Source organism: Bombus pascuorum, chromosome 13 (genome assembly GCF_905332965.1).
Source record: "Bombus pascuorum chromosome 13, iyBomPasc1.1, whole genome shotgun sequence".
NCBI lineage: Eukaryota > Metazoa > Arthropoda > Insecta > Hymenoptera > Apidae > Bombus > Bombus pascuorum.
In genome coordinates this window covers 374,970-390,224 of record NC_083500.1, presented here as the reverse complement: position 1 = coordinate 390,224, position 15,255 = coordinate 374,970, and the positions used below count along the sequence as shown (strand labels likewise).

Here is a 15,255-nt window from a genome sequence, read left to right as displayed (position 1 = left end):
GCAGTATTTACCCTACCACTTCGTCCTTTTTTCTCGCTTCATTCGTGTTATTTTGCGTTTCTTAAGTTCACACAATATATCTATAGAAGTGATAGATCGTAGGTGTAATGATAAACAAGACGGTAAATCATACGTACAGGTGGAAGGTGTTGATATATTAATAAAATTTGTATTTTATCAATGAGATTAGTTTGAAATTTATATTAAAAAAGAGATTTCGAAGTGTTTAACGCAGCGCTCCATTTTCATATTTCTGTTAGTGACGCGCAAGTCGTTAACAGATTCAAAAGTGCATACCTTCTTTTCGATATAATCGTTGATTCCTGCTTCGAAAACTTGATCCTCGCTGTATCCTACGCGTACTGTACTTTGTCTTTCTTTCAGTTTTATAGAAAAATTCCGATTTAAAAGCGATTAAAACACGGAGAACTAGGAGCAATAAACGAGCACTATCTAAACGCGGTAACTCCATTAGAACTCGGAAGATGGTGCTACCGTGGCTTTTTGAAACTTGGTTGCATAGTTACACGACGAGAAGTTGCAGGTATATCACCGTTGCAACTGAATGTCGCTGGCGTCGCCGATTAGCAACGCAACGATTGGCTAGTAATTCGAATAGAGGGGCATCTAGGGAAATAAGTGAAAACGCACGAGTGTTGTGAGAGGGTAGTGTGGACGCACGAGAAGCAAGAGGGGTGCAACGAACCCTCTAGGCTCGGTTCGAGTCTACGGAGCTCGGAGTTGTGTTCGAATCATGGCGACACCCGACCCCGTAGACCCAGCCACCCTAGAGATAAAGACCCGTAGCATAGAACAGACACTACACCCACTAGTAAAGCAGGTAAGACAATTTATCGGAAACCGGAGAAAAAGAATGTTTGTTTGCTCTAATCACTTGGTTTTTATTTGAGCCGCTTACATTCCTGCCTTTTAACCGCGCTAGGTTAAGGTCTTACCCCGGCTTACCTCGATGCGTTACTTTCTGTTGCACCGTTGCACGGTATTCGGCATCAGCTATAGAATAATCATGCTTGTGTGCGAGTTCATCTATACGTCACTCTGCGTATACGTGTATCGTCATACACGTGTAAGAGCGTGTACAAACGCGAACGATGCATGTATTCATAGGCAAGTGAGAGAACTGTGTACTCGACAGAGAAAGAGTAGAACTCGTAAGACGTGCGAGAAGGACAAACAAGCGTGCCGGTTGCTCTTAAGAGCGGGATAGATATACACAAAGAGTGTGTATGCGGGGATTAAGTGTTACTTACGACAAAGAACGTGCAGCATTAACCATTCCTGCGATATCGATTTGATCTTAACGGAAGTGCCCTTTTTAGGCCTCCATGGTTTTACTTTCAACAGAAACATCACTGTATTTGACAGTTCTCACGCCGGGCATGTGCTTTCTATCATCCAGCGACCGGGCTGCCACGCGCTCTAACTAACAGATATTTTGGTACTACATACACATACATACTTCTTTCTCTTCTGCCTCCTTCTGTTATCCACCTTTTTTATTCTCACTCTTCTAATCATGGCTACATACATGTCTATATATATATAGTCTATATATAGATAGTCTATATATATATATATACATATATACGTTTTTATGTATGTATGTGTGTGTATGCATTTATCGGAAGTCACATTACCTGTGTTTCGTGTCGCGGCGTCAATTTTGAGTTTTCATAAAATTATGACGAATTTTTCGTTGTGTGTAATTGCGGCATACACCCTATAATTTGTATGCATGATCGTCGGTACACGCTAGGAAGCACACATGCAAAAGCATGCTATAAAAGTCAAAGCACGTTGGACGAATTTGTGAAAAGTTTTAATCGAATGAATTCGATCGGGTTAATGCACAAAACACCGACCATATTATATCACCATGGTAAATATACATTTAGATTAAATTATAGTTTCAATAAAACCTAAAAACTTACAAATCTAATCAGTCCAAATACTAAAACATATTCCTTCAACAACCCTATTTCGTTTTCGATTTTACAAAATAGAAAACGAGAAAAAAGATAAACGAAATGCATAGTACAGTGAAAAATAGAACCAAATATGTTTAACTACAGAGGCCGTTTCGTGACAAACTTTAGTCCCGTGATTAATGAAACAAACGCCTTTAGCCTCTGTCGCTGATTTCAGAAGTGAAAAAGGGTCACAAAGATTTTCAGTCGTTTATAATAGTCTCTGTTCATAGCTGTGAAATTGATTCTCTATAAATATCGTATCTATTCCCTGCAGCAAGTCGGATTGGATAATTTTCTTTAAATTTTCTTATACACTATCAAAATATAACTGTAAATTTAATCAAGTCGGTAAATTCTTTTAATAACGTTAGGTAATTAACAGATTTAGAATTTATATTAATTTAAAAGAAAGACGCCGACCCAAAGGTCTGAAAAATATTATTACAATTTAATCATATTTTGTAAAACAAATATCAAAGGATTACTGCTCCTTTAATCAAATGAAGTACAGTTCGTTTTCCTCTTTGAGCATATTTCAAAGAGTACGTGGTTTTAAAAGGAATCTGAATTGACGATAATCTTGTATCGCTGTCATCTGAAATCTTCACCTCTTTATAAGACGAAATAATCAAACATGAATCCCACAATCACTTTGTTGCTAAGAAAACATCGTTACCAAAGGCAGAAGAACAAATAAACATATTTGAGTAAATTTTTTGTATCGAAAGTCCATTTAATTTAATAATCAGCGGTCCAGTTATTTTGCATTACTTATAGCAGCTTCAGGTGGTTACCTCGGTAGTTCTATATTATGAAAGCTGAATGATTATATTGAATAGATTTACAAATATCGATGATCGTGAATATATTTAATTATATAGTATTACTATAAAATTTTGTTTAAGAAGGTATTGAATAATTTTAGAAAAATCTATCAACATCGTTGAAAGATTTTTCGATATCAAAAATTTCTATAGAGAACTTAGACGATTAAGAGCAAAATGAAAAAATGGCGTGTTTAAATAAAACTAATATGTGACAAAATGCTTTATAGATAGTCAGGTAATAGGAGTGATCGATCGGTCCAATTAACCAACCACCGTTTGCGGGCGTGTCGCGGTGAAAATTATTTCAAGTCAAAAGGGAGCGAAATATCAGTCGGTCATGAACGACCTTTGTGTCACGTTAAGCGATATTTCCTAATGTTAGTGCACACGTATGGTCACAAAGAAACGGGAAATTGGTGTGTATTGGTTAAACCTCTTAGATAGAGAAAGCACGCGAGTGTCTGGTGCATGACACAGAAGGCGATCGTTACGGGCTGCAGCCACTTGTTAGAGCTCCGTCTAGTCACCTCCTGCCTCTTTCTCCTATCTTTCTTCTATTTTTCCCTTTCCCTTTTCTATCCCCTTCTATCCTCTGACAGAGACCTTCGACCTATACTTTTCGTACAGTCTATTCTTCCCATCCGGTGTTAGAGTGGTGGTCGAACTGCAGTCAATATTTTATTGACCATCGCCTACTTTATTCGTTGGCAATCACGATTATTTCCTTTAATGCCTATTCCTTTCTTTCATTTCACTTTCCTCTGCTTATTTCAGGTTTTTCCACGGATCTTCGATCGATCATTATTATAAAATAGATTTCCTCGTTTAATCCTTTCAAAACTATAGGTTGTTGCAATTAATTTTTTAAAAAACCGTCGAATTGTTATGGTTTTTCTATTGTCATTCAAATCTAACAATAAAATTCATTAAAAGAATTGACAAGTTACAAAGTATGAGAATTCATGAATTTTTGTTGTTATTTAAAAAATAATTATAAAGTAAATTTAAAAGTTAAAGGGTAATTGTGGGTGTGGTATTTTTCACGTCATCGCTATTAAGGAAGATAAATTAAAGAAAAATTCCTAGAGCACTTCAATCAATCGTGGTTCCACTGTTGAACTCAAGTTTTGAATCATCAATGTGTTAAGACTGAGACTGCAGGCTGTCCATCATTCGAGTCAATTGTAAATGCAAATTAGACACTAACTATAGAGTAATCTGCCGACTCTGATATCAACACCGTAAAATTTTAGTTCCATACGAAATTTTAAAAGAAATCTTCGACCAATTTTCTTTTTTTATTGTATGTATTACTTCAGATAATTCCTATGATTGTATGCTTATTACTGTTATTGTACGTTTTTTACCTACAAAATTAAACTATTTTACGACTTCGAAAGATCTTTTTTGTAAGTAAGGAATATAACAACTTACTTTTAATACACGACAGCAGATTTATGAAGTCATTGCAATATGTTTTACTCGACTGATTAGGAAGATAGAATTGAATTTTAAATTATTCAGGTTTATGTTACTTTTCGACATTTTCCTAAAATACTTTGCATACTTTTAACATATTTGAAGTTATTCCACGATATTTATCTTTTCGAATGCTTCTTTCGCAGAATATATTTCAAATGCATTGTAAATGTAAAATTTTATTGGCTGTTATCCTCACTCCTTTTATCTTTGCTTTATTTCAAATTGTTATAAATGATTATATTTACTTTGATGTCTATCATTGTAGTGTAACATTTGCTTATGATTCGTGAACTTCTTACAAAATAATAATTTTATATTTTCTTTAATAATTTTTTAAATAATTTTATATCTTCTTCCTCTTCTTTTCCTTTTATAAAAGTATGTTATAATACTAGGAATATATCGTAGTCTCAGGTAGGAAAAAAAAGAATTTTTAGTGGAGAAGTCGGCGACACATTCGTAAGCCACCAATATCTGGTGAGAATTTCTCGAGTGACACACTCGAACACTTCAATTAACCTCGATCTTCGACCTAACCCCACAGTGACCCATTACTGACACGTTACGATCAGTAACTACGACCACAGACTTCCGCAGTGTCCGTCCATGGTTATATATATACGAGAAACTGTGACAGATAAATGGTGCCGTAAAGAGTTAAAACATCTCAAAAGATATTTTGCTAGTATTTCAACAAACTTATTCAACTTGGTCGTAAATCTTCTTAAAATGTTCTTTTACTACGGACATATCTCCTTCAAACTTTCATACATAAACAGGGTTGCTTATGTTTTATTACTTCATCTTTATACGATTTTATAAAACACGTTTTCTATTTTTATTCATATAAGAAGATGAATTTAAAATATATCCCGGAATTTTTCAATTGTAAACTCCATTGTCTGTTGTGCTCAAAAAAATTTGGAGTAGGAATTTCATCAAAATCGTTTGGAAAAGACGCAATATAAACACGCGTAGGCTTAAAAGTACGATTTACATTTCTGCTTAAAACAGTTTCTTAATTTACGTTTCTCGTTTAAAGGAGTTTTAAAGTGGTACGTATTAAAGTTAATACTTTGGCCTACTGTCTCTCTCAACAAACCGATTGTGAATTAGGTTCGAATAACGAGAAGCAATTTTCTCGTGCACATACCAAATCCCACTGATCCTAAGCGGTGACTTTGTCGGTAAATTTTCCACTGGAAAATTATTTTCCGTACTTTCGATCGTTCAGATGTTAACGATTGAAGACACAGAAAGACAGAACTTTTTCCGATAGGTGTGCGCAATGAACTGTAATTTGCTACCTCAAAAAGCAGTCATTGGCCTTAAGATCCTCGGCGAAGTCACTATAAACTTCAAACGTTTTAGAAAATTTAATAATGATGTATAATACAACGGTAATTATGATTTTGAAAATGAATTTATTTTTATATGATGCTAATTTTGCAAATTTTGTCTATTTCCGAGCATCAAGTGCCCCAATTTTACTTTAAAAAATAATTTATATATAAATAATACTTTATATATATATGCGTATAATCATATGAAAATATAATAAATGTAGAAAACGTAGCTATATTATAAGTACACGAGTTCCAAATCAATTAAGATTATAGACAGTTAAAGTATATCTTTATTATATATTATATTGTTAATAGATTTAACCAATAAATTTTAAGCTTCTAGTCAACAAGGGAACTCTTCAGTTTAAGTGTAGTTTCGTCGCGTATTGTGGGCAATCAATATTTCCTTCAGGGATGTATTTATTTACTTGTTTCGATTTTTAATTTCATCATTAAGCAAAAAACCAGCCACCAGATTTGTCGTTAGACATTACAATTTTTTACTCTAATTTTTTTCATTTTGCTTATATTGCGCTTACAGCATTTTCATCAAATATCATCATTGACCTTTTCGCATAAAGTTTGAAATTCCCTTAAAGCATTTTAGAGTATTTACCTTTCGCATTTTCTCATATATTTATGAAAAGTTCAGAGGCGCAATGATGAAATTGAAATACATAAGAAACTTTCAGTGAATCCAACTTGAGGCTATGTGCTCAAGAAGTTTAATCATTCATTAAAATTCTTCCCACTATTTTCATTACCGCCTCGTGTTTTTTCACGTTCCTGTTGGCCTGGAGTTTTAACGATATGCACAGTGTTCCCGTAATATTCAATATGGTGTTCCCATTGAAGAATCGCATTAATTTCTAATTAAACCAATAATGTCCTTTATTTATACAATATGTCCATTAAGAACGGAATTCATTGCACGAGATAATTAGTTGATATCAGTATAGTCTCCTTGTATTTATACTTTGGGTCTAATACAATTCTTTAAAGTTTTACGTAAACATCCATCAACAAATAATTCAGAAGTAATATATCTGCTTATGCAACGAACATATTTTTCGTCTACATGCAAAGCAAACATGCCAGAAACCATCGAACAAACTAATATTGACCGTCGGTCTATATTATCTATCCAGTGATAGTGAAAGTTTGATTAACGTTTTGCTAAAGCTGAGAAGGGCTCATATCCACCGTATATATTGGACTTCAAATTATTCCATAGCCCATTAACATGATAAAAACCTAGTATTATGTCAGAGTTAATTGTCTATATCATGTGATTTAAAACGAAAAGAAAAGATATGCCGATATTTCTGCAGCAGTTTCAAAGGAAACCAGTTGTAGCTGTTCACGTGGCACATTCCGTATTCATTTGTCTCTTTGTATGGCGAAAGTTTGTACGAAGCAATCACCTGAATTTTCTCAGTCTCCAATACTTTCAGTTGCTTTCCTATATATATAAATTAAATTCGGTTTATCAGATTACCATATATATATATATGTCCCTTGTAAAATTGTATTTTAAAACTCTTTCAATCTTTCCAAAACCTACAACGCACCTACAACGAGTTAACGATGCTTAAGGAAAATTCGTTTTCCATAAATTAGATACTCGGTTCATTTCTTGTAAGCCGTTTCGATCGCCATTTCATAATCAAAATCAAGATAAAGTTAAAAAAGAATTATCTATTTTTTATCTTACATGATTTTGTTTCGCTTAAAAACATGATCAAATGGGAATAAATCCCATAATTGGAAACATTGGGCTCTTTCTTAACCGCCTAGCCACAATAAAAGGTTTTAGACAGACTATAGCATCGCAGCAATTATATTAAACGCAGTATAATGCGGTTTTTCGAGCGTGATAGTCCATTAAGAGAGAATGCCACAAATTTCAATCTTCAACGCGTACCACCTCAAAACGTCCATCGCCGTTTCTATCGTCAGTCGTGTTAGATCCAGCACAATAAATTGCACGTATTGGTGACCATTGTACTGGAATGAAAAGTTACCAGCCTTTTGTACTTATTACTACTTATCTGAAATGAATGGCGTATAAAGATTTTATGTCGCACAACGCTTTTGCATGATCTTCAGTCTTAACAAAGATAGGGGAACAAATAAACATAAATGAAAGAACATTTCATTATCGCTACTAATCTAAACAAGCAGAGGAAAGATTCTATTACTATATTTATAAAACAGATTACAAATACATAATCAAAATTGTACTTATTAAATTCTTTCGTAATTGATATAAAATAATGAAAATATTGGGTTCGAAAAATTTGTAGCACAATTTACATAAAAAATAAGAAGTCACATTTTGGAACAGCCTGCTCCAATCTTCTCTTCTACTTTCCGATAGAAAGAAAATAATAATAGAAAGAAAGAATGGAGAAATCTAAGCAAGTGACGTGGTTTTGTCGAGAAATTTCACTGATTTACCGATCGCAATAACGTCTGAGGGAAGATAATTCAATGAAAGTCCGAAGCGTATTCAGGACGTTTCACATTGTCTGGATTTCTGAAGGAGACTGAATCGAGATTGCATAAGTGCGAAGCGTTTGCAGCAAAGTTCGTAGGCTGAGAAAATATGGACCAATCGTAATTTAAGAAGCAAAATCTGTGGAATCTTTGCGTCATTATCTTTTAATCGATTACGAATTTGACAAATTCAAAATTTACCAATCCAATTATATATATATATATATTATTATTATATATTTTTTATTTTTATATCTTGTATTCGATACTTAATGAAAAGAAAAAGTAATTGAGTAAGTGTAAAAGCAAAATAGAACCGATAGATACGAATCGAGAACAGAGAAGTACAAGCATCAGTGGTTGAATGTTTCATTTTGTGAACCATTAATAGTTACAAAGTGATACGAGAGTGAGTACCTGACACTGCATCTAATATTAAAACGGAATGTCCAGAAGACACGTTTTGATGTTAAAACGCCGATACCTTTCGATCAGCTACGATCAACATTTTTCATGCAATTTTTACTCCATTTCTATCGAAACGTTATTTTGATATTAATGTTAAATTAATCTGACCTTTTATTTGTATTTCAAGGCATTCGATTATAATATGAATCTCTAGAATCTATATGAATCTCTAGAAGAATGTACTATTAAAAACTTAAATTATGACTTTAGACTATTCTTGATAATTATTTTTTTATTCATCGATATTCGAATTGTTATGATCTTTAGCATGGAATTCAAACAATAAATGATTCTTCCGTATTTACAAATTCAAATTTGAGAAATTTTTTAAGGATAACAATTTACTACTGAATTTTTGATAAAAACAGATCACAATCAAGCGAATTATACATCTACACATACCGCAACATTCCCCAATTTGAAAACACAACAATGAAAAAGTTGGCTCTTGTTGGCAATGAAAACGCGAAATACCAAAGAAACGTATAAATTACGACAGATAAACTGGAACAGACAATGAGGAAAGCATCTGAATAGGGTAAAGAAATCGAAACCGTTGTATAGTTTCCTGGCAAACTGAGAAATATCAAAGTTGTTTGTTTTTCGTTATTTTAATTTCCAGACTGCAGAGATTTCATAAATACTCCGCGTCAACCGCGCATAAATCAATGAGACGCGATAAAACGGTTGAATTTTGCATTTTACGTAATATTTAATATCAAAATCTGCATTTTCTGGTATTCGCTACAATATTCATCTTTCTTACGATCATGCGCATATAATATACAGTAGCAATATTTTATAAATTACGTAGGTATATTAATATTTTACAATATTGTTAACCTTATTTTTTGTAAAAGATTAAATTTTAAATGGTGAAGCTCAAATTTGTAACGATTCTTGCTTAATATTTTTACAAATTTAATAGTGCGAACAATCTTTATAATTTACGAAATGGAAATCTAGAAATTTTTATGCGAACTTTGCACAATTTAATTTTATAGTAACGAGCACGGATTCCTTGGAACAGTGCAAAAGGCGTATCGTTCGTATTTATATCTTTTGCTTTAATTAAATGTCATTTATCCAATGGTAACTGCCTGTTTAAACAACATCAAATTGTGGTACGCGTAAAATTAATTTCACATTGGAAACTTCATAAATGTTACAGTATGTGCAGTTATGAAACACGGTTGTACGAATTTCTGGATCAGGAAGTTATAATTATTTTAAAATAGTCTTTAGCTCTCTTCTTCACTAAGCAAACTTTTACATCCTCATTTTCACGTCCAACGATAATTCGACACCATTTCCTGTGACTAAAATTTCAGTGCAAGAGAAGAAATAAAATTTTGTCGACATTTCCTTTTTCGTAATTACACGGCCGGTATAACTTGATGAGCAATAATGTCTTTTTCAAACTATTTAATCGAAAAAGATTTACTAAAGAATTGTCGTCGATTTCCAAATGATCGTTTGGAATATTTTCCAAGATTTATTTATTGCTTTATTTATTTTTGCAAGAGTCAATAGCGTAATCAGAATTTCAAGAACGTAATCCTTTCCTTGGACGTCTTATTTAGGACGACGTTTCTCAAGAACGAAACGGCCTGATTTCTCTTCTACGTGATAGTGGTGCAATGAATAAGCTATGGAACAAAAGTAAACGAGGAAACAAAGGGATATTGATAAAATGAAGAGAAGGCAACGGAGAGAGAAAAATGTGATTTATCTTACACAATAATAGCAGGTTTGTGTTCGTTGATGACAAACATATCAAACAAGAAAAATGTCAAATTTGATCGTCTCGTTTCGCGAAGTGGGTCGCCTAAAAAAAGAAAACTCGAAACTTTCTTATGTTTCGTTCTTACTTCATACTCTTAGCTCACTTATCAGAGCATCATTGATGCTGGTATAAACTTCATCCGATGAAATTCACATTCCATTTTTTATCGCGAATAAATTTTCCCAAGACGAGTTGAATTTTACATTTTCACTCTTCAATTCTTCGAAGCCTTGACCGTTAATGTTTCTTCTCTTTAGATGCAATTTGTTCTTGACTTTGAAAAAAAATGTTCAGCTGTTTGCTTCTTCGGTATTATTTCTAGCGGAATATTTTAATAGCATTTTACCATGTTAACAGAAAACAGCTCGAGTAAGTGTAAATTGCAAAAAAATATTCATGTTTCAGTACATGAAGCAAGTACTAAATGTAAGAATCTTTTTACTACGGCGATTAATATTTTTATAATGAAACTTTCTCGCGACAGCTTCCCTTCGTACTTTATTACCCTCCATTTCCACAGGGAAGACTACTTTATTAGGTATCTCATCACTTGTCGCGTATGAAGTATTTGACGTATCTCGAGCGTGTGTTTCCACGTAATAATAATACCGTAAATATTATTCCATGATAACGTGGCAAAGACATACTGGGGTAATATCATTTCACATTATGGCGAATTTCGGAAAGGATATACGACGTTATTTCTGGAGAATGTCGAAATCCTCGTCGCGAAAATAAAATCAAAGCTCATGCTCTGTGGCGCAACGCGCCGTGCCGCAACGCGACGCGACGACGGCCAGAAATACCGTACACGGGAAAATAGCGTCGCTTTTGTTTTTACGCTAGAAAGTAGAGCGAACAAGAAATCAGCGCGGCTGCACGAGATCATAATTTTTCACTCAACGTGAATGTACGATATATGTGTTCTAGGCACTTCTTCTCAATCTTCGACAGGCGAATTGAGTTCGTAGGTATAATGGGTTCTTCCATGGTAAGTGTTTAGTGGACATTGTTCCACCGATACATAATCGCTACCTACATGTGGTGTAACACTATTAGAATTATCTAGATGATTAGAGGTATTATCCAATGATGTTGTTTACGTGTACGTATTAGAGAAAGAGAAAGAAAGAAAGGAATAGACAGAAAACCGAACTCAACTGAATATTTCTTTCCAAGCTTTCGCAAAAATTTGTTGCAATACTGTTCTAGATCGATGTAATTAGAGACAAAAAAGAATAACAAAGCATAAATGGTTGGAAGGTTTGTTACATTGGCATAGAGATCCGTAGAAAGCGTTAATTGTCGATTGTTGTGTATGATTAGAAAAAAGAGGGAGAAAATTGTAACCCTTGTATCGCCATATTTGTGTTTTTCTAATATATTATCGAACATTTTTGTTTTCGCTACTTTTGTTCGAGTAGTCTATCTGACGAACGAAGCATGATTTCAGTATAAAGCTCGATTTGCTATACTGTTACGTTATATTACGTTAGAGTTGGAGGGTTTCGAGTTTTCACTCGCTAGATCCGTCGGAAGAACGATCGCTTCTTTCGCCGGAGAGATTTCTCAATGCTCCTCGGTGAAGTAGTACAACTTTTAAATATTAATTTTCTCTTTTGTTCTCTCAAATTTTATGTCTTTGAAATTTACTTCGACGCAAATCGTATCGTAATTGTAAAGTGGCCGAAAAATCTCAGAGCTATGCGGCCAATTTTGAAATAGAATTCATATCATTAATTTTTAATAGTCGTTGTTCGTGTAACGATATTTTTTTCTAACATACCTGGCAGTAATGTCTAACAGTAATATAAAATCAAATTAGAAGAACAGGTATTTAAATTCTCTTGAAAAAGGTTTTCAACTTTTAATTTCTTTTAAAAATATGTTTTCAAAGATATGCTCGTAAAAACCCTTAAATTCGATTTTGTTAGTGTGATTTCGTAACTTGATCAAATGGAACTCTTACATACGTTTTATACTACGTGAGATTGCAATTTTTGACAGAGTTACAACAAATAGCTGAATATCTATTAAATATTCTTCCGACCTAACATCCTGTCGATTCTTATTATTATAATTACTTTTGCGCTCTTTTCTACAACCGTTTCAACTATTTCTTTACTTTTGTTTCTTTGTTATTGTCGTCTCCTTTCCTTTCTTTTCTTTCCTTTTCTTAACTTTCCTTTCCACTTCTTTTCTCTCCCTTCCTTTCCTCTCCTCTCCTCTCCTTTCCTCTCCTCTCCTCTCCTCTCCTCTCCTCTCCTCTCCTCTCCTCTCCACTCCTCTCCTCTCCTCTCCCCACCTCTCCTCTCCCCACCTCTCCTCTCCTTTCCTTTCCTCTTCTTTTCTTTCCTTTCGTTTCCTTTCCTTTCCTTTCATTTAGAACATAAGATCGATGTAATAAAAAAGTAAAATTCCGTTAAGAGCACGTCCCGTTTCCAAACGGTGTTCCCTCAAATTATCATACAATTCAATGCGTCCATTGTCTTGCTCGAGGGAAATTTCATTATAAAAATTGCTTCTTGTAAAAGACGAAAGCTTTTCCTTTTTGTTCTTCGTACAAATTAGCTAATGCAGTACAGTGGGTAAAAGAGCACCGATCGCAAACAGTAAATGCTTCGAAAAGGATGAAATCGAAGGGTTTTCCTGTGAATACGTATCTCATTAACTAGCGACCCGAAGTCGTGCTTCGTTAATTATTTTCCTAGTGACACATAAAACATCGACTGTATATGACACATCTGAAGTATGTTATAACTATAAGGGTCCATAAAAAGGAGCCGCCGTGGCACCGTATAGTATACATATTACATATATGCAGTAGAAATTCGGAAAATGAAAGCGCGAATGCAAAGCTCATAGCTGTTTGTTACTCTGGGAAGTTAATTAAATATTACTCGTAATATTAAGTTGGGACATTTGAAATGTTTTTCTCAGATACAACTTAAATTTATTCGCTTTAAGGTTGATCGATTCACCTCACGTATTATTATGCATTATTAGAATTGTTAATAAAAGTTCTGAAGATGGCTAACATGACAGTTTACACGTACTTATATAAAACGGTATTAAGTTTATTCCGCACAATATGTACCTTCTTAATCAAGTAGAAGTGATAGGTGAGCCAGCTGCGTGAAATTCCTGGTTTTCTCTCACGTGTCGCACGAAGTGTGTAGGAAAGTATCGCACATAGATTTCCATGGAAAGACGTTTTCGATGACTTACTTTAAGGTATTTACTTCCCCTAATCTTTCATATGGCACGGTACGTACATATCTAGTCGATGCAGATACATTGGCACTCTATCATTGCACTATCAAACAAAAACCGATTTCCTACTCCCTACGAGACCTGCAAAGTTCACATCTTCTGATTCATTACTACTCCGAAACATATTTTCTATTTATGTATTTTTTACTGTATAATCGAGTAGCTACTGGATCTAAAATGTTAATGCTCGATAGATGCAAAAAAAATTGAATTTCTTGTTATCGTAAAAGAGAAAAAACATTATCGTTTGCGACGAATTACAATAAAAGCATCAGTTTTACGATAGAGTGTTCTCTGAAAACTCTTTTCTTATTTCTCGCGTGCTTCCACAAGTGGAAGAAACCTTCGAGCCGTAAGGCTACCGCAAATATGTACAACAGTCACGTTTCCTGCTTAGTGTTCTCCTTTTGCAAATTGTACCGCTTTTGTCTCATTTTGGCGTTTAGCTTCGCTTCCTTTTCTGAAATTTCTTCGTTCCCTTTTTCGATTTCTCTTTACCGGTCTAATTGTACAGGATTCATTTTTTCTCTTATCGAAATAACAAGCAAGATCCTATAACGAGAACAATACAAAAGTATTCTAACGAAATACATATATTAGAAATTATAAAAGAGAGAAAGAGAAGCTTTGTAAGTGTGAATGTATGATGGAATCTATTTGTATGTAATGTTGTTTTACGGAACATATTTGATACGTATTTTTTCATTACCTTTCTACATCAAAGAGAAAGAAAATGATAAAAATACGTCATTTCTAAGTTGGACCATTCTTTAAAAGCTGAATAATTTTAGATATATTTTAAAAATCAATTTTTCAAAATAGACAGAAAATAATGTGTTAAATTTTCAAACCGCATATGTCCGATCATGCACAATCTCTTTCTACTGAATTGTACAGATTGATTTCCTGTATCAATTTCAAAATGTAAATGAAATTTTGTTTATATCTCGGAATATTTTATCGTCAAAAAATTGCTTGGAAAACGTATTATTCTGTATTACGATTTTATAAATTTCTTTTCTCATTTATTCGTATTTAACTTCAACATGAAATGAGAAAAATAAAAGAAGAAACAGAACGGATTTGGTAATTTATATGGTGACGGTATACAGGATTAATTCGTATATTTTAAAGAGACTGGACTTGAATTTCTACTTCTTTTGCATGTGATCTCTTTTCCCTCCATTCGCAAAATATATTTTTAACTCTACGTCATACTCCCTTCGTATTTCGTTGCGGCGAAATCTCCTTCGCGACGCTTGGCTTCTAAGATTTCCTGTTATCCTTGCAAGGAGATATATAAGATCGCTGTTCCATGATTATAATAATATAGCTCTTCCTGGTCTTATATTAATTCCCGTTCTTTAGTAATATTATCGTTGCTTCATAAAGACGCTTCTTGTATAGAAATTATTAGATAAATTCGCTACTTTCGCTCCTATTTAAAATCCTATTTATTTGTACGGGCAACGATGAGAAAACTCGCTTTTATGGTCCAATACTTTCTTACATGGTATGTACATTTAAATTTAAGAAGCTTCTGAGTGAAGCTGAATGTAAATTAACCAATTTTGGAAAAAACG

At 33.7% G+C, this 15,255-nt stretch overlaps 2 protein-coding genes across 4 annotated transcripts in view; one reads left to right on the top strand and one right to left on the bottom strand.

Annotated features, from left to right (window-relative positions):
* The window catches only part of LOC132913104 (aurora kinase C-like), a 316,494-nt gene that overhangs the window by 287,126 nt on the left and 14,113 nt on the right, over nt 1-15,255 (bottom strand). The window lies entirely within an intron of this gene.
* LOC132913092 (alpha-catulin) overlaps nt 618-15,255 on the top strand; it is a 68,441-nt gene continuing 53,803 nt past the window's right edge. The window contains exons 1-2 of one of the 3 annotated variants that reach the window (XM_060971060.1): nt 635-841; nt 11,330-11,390. In XM_060971060.1, the coding sequence (XP_060827043.1) occupies nt 11,376-11,390 (15 nt within the window). In that variant the 5' untranslated portion in view covers nt 635-841; nt 11,330-11,375. Of the gene's footprint in view, nt 842-11,329; nt 11,391-15,255 lie in introns of all 3 variants that reach the window. The other 2 variants (XM_060971058.1, XM_060971061.1) reach the window with 2 other exon arrangements.